Raw genomic sequence first — 9,607 nt, forward strand, 5'->3', positions numbered from 1 at the left:
ATAGCATTCAGCCGTAAAGAAGAAGAAAATCCTGCCATCTGCAGCAGCATAGATGGACTCGGAGGGCATTATGCTAAGTCAAATAAGTCAGACAGAGAAAGACAAATACTGTATGTTCTCACATATATGTGGAATCTAAAAAAGCCAGACTCATAGACATAGAGTAGAATGGTGGTTGCCACAGGCTGGGGACTGGGGGAAATGGGGAGATGTTAGTCAAAGGGTCAGACTTCCATCTGTAATAAGTTCCGGGAATATACTGTACAGCATGGCAACTAGAATTAACAACACTGTATTATATACTTGAAAGTTGTTAAGAGAATAGCACTGAAATGTTATCACTACACACCAAAAAAACGGCAATTACGGTAAGGGAGTTGTTAACTAACCTTATCGTGGTAATCATGTCACAACATGTGTATCAAATCATCCTATTGCGCACCCTAAACTTATATGTGTTGTGTGTCAGTAATATCTCAATAAAGTCTTAAAGGGACACACACACACACATTGTCCTAAAAATCTAGCTTATCACTAAAAAGGGGGAGGGAGAAATCAAGCTTGAAGCTTGTTTATTCACTTCACCCTTTGTTTTCTAGATCTCGGCAATGTATTCATCAGTACATAAAAAAGGACAGCCAGGGAACAAATCAGGACAGTCACTCAAAGCACCAGAGTCCACCTATACCTCCATCCAAGGAGCCGCTCTGAGGTCGCCCTCTTCCTGTAACGATCTCTATGCTACTCTTAAAGACTTGGAGAAAATTCCCAACAGTGTCAGCACTCTTCCAGCAGCAGGGAGGCCCAACGGCGAGGAGCCCGAACCAGATTACGAAGCAATACAGACTCTAAGCAGAGAGGAAGAGAAGGCTGCCCCGGAGACCAACAGCCACCACGGCCTTTTCCCAAAGGAGAATGACTACGAGAGCATCGGGGACCTGCAGCAATGCCGAGACATCACCAGGCTCTAGCAGCCCGCAAGACAACCCAGCTAGCATAGGACCAGCCGGCAGGGCCAGTGCTGTTGCAGAACACAAGAAGCAGTGTCAGCCACACTGCATATGCTGCTTCCGGAAAAGGAAGATGACTGGAGATGCCGAAACCGCTTCTCAGTTTGGAGAACAGTGAGGTACACACCCTACTGCCAGGGCACGGGCACACCCAAGCACACCTCCCTCATATACCCACACCCTCTGGAAGGATCCCAGCTGTCAGTGGTCTCACCCTCTTTGTGAAGAAAGCCACACAGTAAGGAAGAAAAGCACTCATCCGAAACCACCGCTCACCTGCCTGAAGCACTGCCACTCCCAGGGGCCGGGTTTCTTTCCCTCTCTCCCCTTTCTACTGCCTGCTACTAACGGTAAAATGAATGGCTTTTTTCCCCTTGAAATCTTCCGATTTATAATGGTTCATTCCAAGGATATTCTCCCACCAGCCTGGCCTTTGCCTTCAACGTGGGTGTTTTTCGATGGTAAGAAATTGTGGTTGCTGCTTCCCTACTGCTCCCCAGTCCTCTTCAAGCTGCTGCCCCTGGGAACCGGGACCGGCCAGTGGATAGGATTGGAGATGCCCCTTGAGCTTCTTAGCTCTTCATTCCTTCTGATTCGGGCAGTCCATGTCAGCAGCCTCTCCCAAAGTACTTGAAGTCATTGTTAGATGCTTTATTTTATTTTTATAGTCAAAATGGTTTTTTCCCCAGTATTTGAAACTCTTCAGAGCCTTCAGTGAATATCGTGGTACTTCCATACTTCTTTTAGCCCAGAGCTCATTCCTCCAAAACAGAGAGCCTTAATCTCTATGTTGGGACACAGACCACATGTTTGGATGGCAGCCACGGCTTCCATTTCCCAAGGGCTGTGAACTTGAATGTGTATTTCTGATGACCCCCGCTGCCACACCAGCCGTGCGGGATTTCATACATGAACTGCTCCCCTAAGGTAATCTATCTGAGATTAAAATATAGACATTTATTTTTGTTATATAAATTTATAAGGTATTTTATGTTTAATGCCTAATTTCTAGAAAGTGCCAGATAAAATGTATATTAACTATTTTGATTTGATGTACAATGATTTGTATTCTCATTTTGAAAAGACACCATAAAGCACATAAGCTGGATAATTATGAGTAGTTGTTACCTTTTTTCTAACCAAGTGTTGAAAACACTGAAGGTTTTTAAAGACTTGACTTTTCAAATGGTACTTGGAGCTCCTGGTCAAATCATCCGGCTCACTGGAGAAATAAGTGGAATAAACATAAATGATCATTTTCAATGGTTTGTGGTGGGAAGTACTGAAATATTTGACATGCTAAAAATGGAAGGAGGAACAAGATATGACTAGGGATGACTGTGAGCAATTAACCTCGAGAAGGTATTATAATTTCATTAAGTTTTAGCTACTTTTTTAAGAAAAAGGTGATGAATTCTGCAGCCTGGTGCTTGCAAATGTAAATTGCCTATTGGGACTTTTTTTTCCCCTTCATTTTACAAAAATCAGTTGCTGAAATAACTCAGATTGAGAGCTCAGCCTGGTTTGAATTTAATCATCTCTCTAGATTTTATAAGGCCAACATTGGGAAGCTTGTTCACTTTTCATTTTAAAATGAACCTGGTTGAAGTGCTATTATGCAGTGTGGGCTACAGAAAAGGAGCTTTTCCTGCACTGCTAAAGAAAAATAAAAAGAGGCAATTATTCTGTACTGCTGTGACATCTGTGACTTTTCAGATTGAATAATCTTGCTGTTTTCACTCATTATGATAAAGAATGCAATTGGGAGGATGAAGCATCTTGAAAATTGTAGGGACCAGCTCCCGGGCATGTTTTTTTCCATTCCTTGCATTCATGGCTTGATTTTGTGACTGCTCTGTAATATGTTTCTGAAATTGTAAAGTAGCTCGGTTGGGGTAAATTGGTTGGTTGTCGTTATTTTTCAGTCAGCCTGGTCTCTCCCATGAAGACTTCATGTGTATAAGCACAATCATCATTGATCAAAAGATCATGGCGGAATAACCTTGGATTAGGGAGAAGTTGATCAGGAAGGTGCAAGGCCCCATGCTTTCTGAATTCACATCCTTTGTAAGCACTGGTTCGCCCAGTGAGTCTCATTGCTTAGTATGAATGAGTTTGACCCGACAATCTTGACTCTGTGGGGTTGCTTTGTATCTGGTGACAGCCATGTCACACTGCACACCTAGCATTGTGCGTGCTGCAGGCTTGTCCCTTATGAGCCCCTGACTGCTCGAAAGTTGTAATTCATGATGTCTTACTTATTGCCAGGGTAGTGGGTATGACCTCTAAAGGGTAAAACCATTTCTAGGTAGAGAAGCTCTTTATAAATAGTCATATCATCTTGAAATTTCATTATCAGAATTCCCCCAGAAGTTTCAAAACCAAGGCTATGCCTTATGGCCATAAAGTATGCAATGAAATATCTCTCTTGACTTGAAAACCTGTGCTAAGAATAAGTTGTGATGTAAAGTACTGAAAGGAACTCTGAGGCCCTCCAGAACAAATCCTAAAAGAATAAGTGATAGCACAGTCCATGAGTGTTGGGGGGGAGGAGGGAGAAGCAGAATAAACTTCAGGAGATGGCTCTGCTCTTCAGAACACTGGGTAACTTACTGAAGTATATTTATTGTTGTAGCATCACGGTTTGGACCCTAAAGTACAGTATTTCATAAACTTCATCACTTTTTACTTTATTTGTTGAAAGTGTGTGCTAGAATCTTTGAGTTGGAAGCCTGTGGCTTCTTTTAAAAAACATTTCATCCTGAATTAAATGCCACATAGTTTAAATATATGAAAGGATATTATAAAGAAAAAAGAGTTTACTATATCTTTAAAATGTTGACACCCGTATTATGTATGCATTCAACTATAATAACCTAGGTAGGTGAAATTTATACAAAAAGATAAAAATAAGTTTAGGAATTTTTTTTGTCGTATAAATCAGAATTATAAACCTATCTTGCCTAAAAGTAGGATCTTTGTTTTTATTCAGGTATTTTGAAAGTTTTGAAGAATTTTTTTGTCCTGCTTGTACTATTTCTCAAATATTGTCAGCAGGGAAGTGTAACCTGTTTTATATGAAATGTTTGAGGAAGTTTTTTTTTGTTTTTTTTTTTTTGCTGTACGCGGGCGTCTCACTGTTGTGGCCTCTCCCGTTGTGGAGCACAGGCTCTGGACATGCAGGCTCAGCGGCCATGGCTCACAGGCCCAGCCGCTGCACGGTATGTGGGATCTTCCCGGACCGGGGCACGAACCCGTGTCCCCTGCTTCGGCAGGCGGACTCTCAACCACTGCGCCACCAGGGAAGCCCTGAGGAAATTTTAAATTCTAGAAGAAAGTAATTTTTGCAAATATGTTTGCCACAAATTTTTTTTCTTGCCCTGCATTAAATTACATCATTAGGGCTATTAAAGCTTTTGAGGGTACCACTCTTTGTGGGAAAAAGGCTAATTACTCATTTCTCTGCCCTTAAAATCCAAGAGTTAATTCTAATTGAGTGCTAAATTAACAATAAGTAAACACAAAGAGCTGAAATTTAACCTCAGCATGTCACTAGATCTGTTTCTCATATTTGATTTTCATTTTTTGAATTAGAGCATTTACTTACTTTTACCAGTAACTATATAAAATATATATATATATATGTTGTATATATATGATACACACACATCCATATATACACACGTATATATATAAAGTTGCTCTGGTGCTTAATTAATTAGGATACATCCTGTCATTTATTTTGAGTGTTTATCCTACTAGTGTAATGACTATTGTCATAAAAGCAGAATAGAAGAAACAGTTCTCCAATCATTTTCATTTGTAATTACAGGAAAACCATCTTAAGTTGCCCTCATTGAATTTTTCTAGTTAATGAATTCAGATTTTAAATTAGGTCCATCATTCTCTTAGCTGAAAAACAGTGGTACGTTTAAATAGTTTTATTCATGCAACTCCCTACATATTCAACCTGACAAAAGGGAATGAAAATAGGTGTCCTCTTCAGACAGGCGTTTGAAGACAGATTTGGCCGAAGGCAACAAGAGCCCCGTGAGCCAGGATGGCGCCATGGCCAGGTTACCTGCCCACCCGGGGGCAGAAGCAGGGACCCGTTATTACATGAGGGCATTTTATTTCACTGTCTTCAAAAACCATGAGATTTTAGCACAGAATCAACAGGCAGTGGTGGAGGATGCGGTGCAGAAGAGCCACTCTGAGATGGTGATGTAACATGGCTAGAATCCCAGAGCCTCAGTTCAAGACTGACTTAGGATTTTGTAAATGCTCCTTGTAATAGTTGCCATGAGTCCATGTGTTCTAGTGATGCCGTTCTTCTGAAAGTGTTGATTTCTGGTACCCAGCTAGCTTAGCTTTGGCTGCGGGAAGCACAGTAGGTACCCATGGTTATTTCCTGGAAATCTTGGCAGGCTTATTGTACTGTGTAACTGGGAAAAGTTAAAGTGTAATGTTTAGTGTTAATAAGTGACTGATGTGAAAGTAGGAACATGTGTCTATAATATCAACTATGGCTTTATTTGCAGTGAAGTCTAAATTTCTTGTCCTGTAGTAGTATTTTCTTGCTCTGTGTTGTACCTTTTCTTAAATACATTATTCCTGACAGTATCATTAGATGAGTTGTATACACTTAGAAAGTGTTTGACTAGAGAGATCGATCCAGAAACTGTGTTAAATTAGAGTCTTCATCTGGAATCACCATAGTAAATTAAATAAAATCATGGTCCGGAAGAGAACAAACATTCATAAAGGGGTTTTTTTTTTCCTACTGCTCATTTTAAAGTTGTATTTACATCCAGTCTCTGATATTTATAAAGTATTTCATTGTTTTCCCAGGTTCTTCTTTTATTTAACTAGGAAATAGTAGTTCAGATTTTTCTTAATGCCAGATGAAATGAGAAATACAATTTTTGCTTAAAAAAGGCAATTTTTTTAAAAGCATTCAATTTGGTAATCATTTATCTTAATGCAGTTAGATTGGACTTTTCTTTGCTCGCCATTTATATATATACTATGGGTGTTTTTTAAAAAGTATTGTGCTCTGTCTCAGATCACCTTGTGTAATGGATTGTAAAGGTTGGTAATTGTCATTCCTCAGACTTCTGTATATTAAATTGGCAACAGTAAAATAGTTTAATGTCATTACCTCTTAAATATTGCATTGTATTAACACGCCTCATGTTTTCAGGGGGAGTTTGAAATATAACTAAACAAATAGGAATTTGCATTTCACGGTGCGTGCATTTTTTTCCTCATAAAAATAGTTTCCAAAAAAAGTGACATATTATCTGTTAGATGGTCCCAATCATTTTCAAAGTACTCCTGTTACTCAAAAGTAATTCATGACAGTTAGCATCATTGTGACTCATTGTCTCAAAAAGGTCTGTGTAATGGTCAAATTGTCCAATTCACAAAAGAGTGGGAAAGTTGTTTTCAATATTGCGAGTGTTTAAACCTTCTGTCACCTTGCACAGCACCACCCCGGCCCCCCTGTGTCTGCTACTCCCAGTCCATTCCAATTTTTCTAATACCAATTGCAATCTTCAGTATCACAGACCCGGCCTGGCAGCATGGAAACCGTTCCCCAGCACCTCCTGGCACGAAGACAGCTCTGCCCAGCTCACGTTTGGGCTATCTCGATAAGGCACAGATCCACCTGGGGAAGCAGATGCTGGGTGTTATTTGCCATGAACTTTGCTAAACCATGTACACTCTTGCCCACATCTTTCGTGAGAATGGTTGGCACTGAGGAGCCATGGAGAAGAACTTTTTAAAAATTCTGTTGAGGACTCAGACTCACAAATGCAGAAAAATGAGCACTGTGCTCTAACCAGGTAAGCCCACAGGTCCCCTACAAGGTATTGAGATTGGAGGGAAATCCCTGGAACAGCAGACCAATAGCTACCCATAAAGTGGAAGGGCACTGATTATTTTGAGAGGGGAAAAAAAAACAAAAAAACAAAAAAAAAACTCTTTCCTGTAAGAATTAATCACTTCTAGAGTAAATTATGTGTAACATTTCTTAGCCATGTAGCTATTGCACCCCATCCCCTGAGAAACAGTGCTTATGAGTTATGTGAGTTATAACTAGTTTGAGCTCCTCTCCAGGTCTCAAGGAAATGAGAACGTTCAAGCATCTAACTCTGGAGTTACCAGATGTTGAACATAACTTGGCCATTTATAGGCAAAATCCCTGATGTTTGGTGATGTTAGGTGATCCAGTGGCTGAGGGTCTCACGTTCTGCACACCTGAGGGTGCAGGATGTGTTTAGTTTTGATTTTTTTAACCTTCACTCTCATCATAGCTTATTTGAATGGGTATTCTAGAGTGTAATATTTTTTTCCAAATTAACAGAACAGATATGTTCATTCTCATTATACATTTAATTCTTAAAAGCCTATCTAGTGTATCAGTTAGGCACCCTTCACAGGACAGTTAAGGCTAAAACAGAGAGACCAGTCTTGTCCCCTGGAGCCTGCATTTCAGAACCGACTTATTGCAACGTCTGGTTTTATTTTGTTTTGTTTGTTTTTTTAACTCAACAAGTGGGAAACAATGAGTGTAAACAAACTCTTTCCTTTTCCTTTTTTAAGCTTAAGGAGAAAAAGAAATGTAATTTTAGCTCCTCATTTAGGTAGTAAAGGCTTCCCTGACAGACAGCAGTGCCTTTCCCTAGGCGAAGAGACTAGAACCAAAGGCCTGAGTCGGTCTTTGAACATTCCTTTGACAAGTTTTTATGTATTTTTAATGTCAAACCCATAGATGAACCTGACATGATGATCATGACCCATCCAGTAAGTGTGCTTGCTTTTTTCGCATTCATGCTTTTAAATATAAGCTTCTCTGTCTTTCCTGAGCCGCGCTCGAAACTTAACTCCTGTGGGCCCCTCCACGGCTGCCTCCTGACGTCCTGGAGATTTGGCGGCACCATCAGCAGTGCTTTGCTCTCAGGGAGAAGCTCGCGGAACGTGTTGGGAAAGTTGAATTTTACATCCACGTCAACAGGCGTTTGAAAGAGTCCTGTATGCCTCAGATTTTTGACCCTTTTTAAAATTTTTTCTTTATTTTTTTTCTGAGTACCAACTACATATTTGATTCTCAGGGGGTGGGTAGGGCAGGAATTAGAAGTAAAATTTGAACTAAGTGATGTGGGAAAGACTTCCTGCCCCTGTGTGTGTGACTCTGGAAAATATTTTATTCCAGTGCCCTGCCTACCACTCTGAGTCTCTTGAGAAGCACACCGTAAATGTATATAAGATTGAGAAAGAATATCTCAAAGACTTAAATTATTGTTTAGGTATTTTTTTCTTTGTAAACTCAGGAATAAACCTGGTTTGTGCATGGCAGAATATGGCTACCAAAGCTATAATTTCTAGGTATCTAGGTGCATTCTTTCAAATATATTTCATTCTAACTTTTTTAAAAACTGGGGAAAGAAACTCCTAGTAATGAAAAAACAAAACCAACAAGAGACTTCCATAAACTCTTTCTAGAAGAACATAGTATCAGTCTAACCTCTGCCCCAGAGTGTTTGTTTCTTGCCTATAGTATTTCAACAATTTTTATGGGAGAAAAAAATGCACGTTTTTATGTCTTGTAAAAATGAACTGAAGTATTGAATTAAATTCTCAGAGGGGACAATTTAGTTTAAAGAGAAGCATTGGTTTTGGAGATCAACTCATGGCTCTGTGGTCCCCGTTCCAGCACTGACTTTACTGTGTGACCTTGAGCAAATGATTAACTACTCTGTGCCTCAGTTTCTCCATATACAAAATGGGGATAATGATACCAACCATTGCCTACCTCATAGGGATGTTATGGGGACAAATGAGATAATATAAATACAAATGCTTTGAATTCCGTAAGAAAGGTGCTGTATAAGTTGAAATTGTGTTGTTTTTAGTGATCCAATTATTAATTATGTTTAGGGTTTAAATAATAGCAATACTGTTAGTCATGTTAAGAATAAGTTTCAACTTGATTCATATTTACAATTCTCTTCTGTGGCCAGATCTTGATCATTTATCCAGTAATGGTACCTAAGGAACTGAAATGGGTATTTGTTTTCTGTGTATTTTTGCCCATAGTATTTCTATGCTGAATGTTCCCAAAAGGCTGGAGTTCAACTTGTCCTATCTTATAGTTTACATGTAATGAACCTTACTCAAGCTGTATATAAAAGTATAATTACATGTAAATAGCAGGTGCATTGTAATTAAAGGCACTTATCAACTTGTCTTTGTTCTTTTTTAATTGCAATAAAGTTCAGTTTTACATAAAAGCTTGTTAACATTCATTTACTATTTGGGAAGATCAAGAATGGCTCATTTACATGCCCTTAGGGCATCACCAGGGCTTGAGGGTTTTAACAACCAACTCACCACCTGGCAGGAAGGAGGTCGTGCCTGCTGAGCAGGCTGTGCAGTGGAGTGATTAGAGTCACAGACTCTGCAGAAAAGGACCTGAGTTTGAGTCCCAGCCCTGTGGTGACTTTGAGGAAGCTGTGAGACTTCTCTGTACCCCTGTTTTCACCTACGAAGTGAGGGATTGTAGTATAGAACCTACTAACAAGGTCGTCTTG

At 39.6% G+C, this 9,607-nt stretch overlaps 1 protein-coding gene across 5 annotated transcripts in view; it reads left to right on the plus strand.

Annotated features, from left to right (window-relative positions):
• The window catches only part of PAG1 (phosphoprotein membrane anchor with glycosphingolipid microdomains 1), a 142,792-nt gene extending 133,490 nt beyond the window's left edge, over positions 1 to 9,302 (plus strand). For all 5 annotated transcript variants that reach the window (XM_079902153.1, XM_079902151.1, XM_079902149.1 and 2 more), the window contains one exon: positions 600 to 9,302. In XM_079902153.1, coding sequence (XP_079758279.1) covers positions 600 to 971 — 372 coding nt within the window. In that variant the 3' untranslated portion in view covers positions 972 to 9,302. The remainder of the gene's footprint in view (positions 1 to 599) is intronic.
• The last annotated feature ends 305 nt before the right edge of the window (positions 9,303 to 9,607 follow it).

Source organism: Stenella coeruleoalba (assembly GCF_951394435.1).
Source record: "Stenella coeruleoalba genome assembly, chromosome: 17".
NCBI classification, from domain to species: Eukaryota; Metazoa; Chordata; class Mammalia; order Artiodactyla; family Delphinidae; genus Stenella; species Stenella coeruleoalba.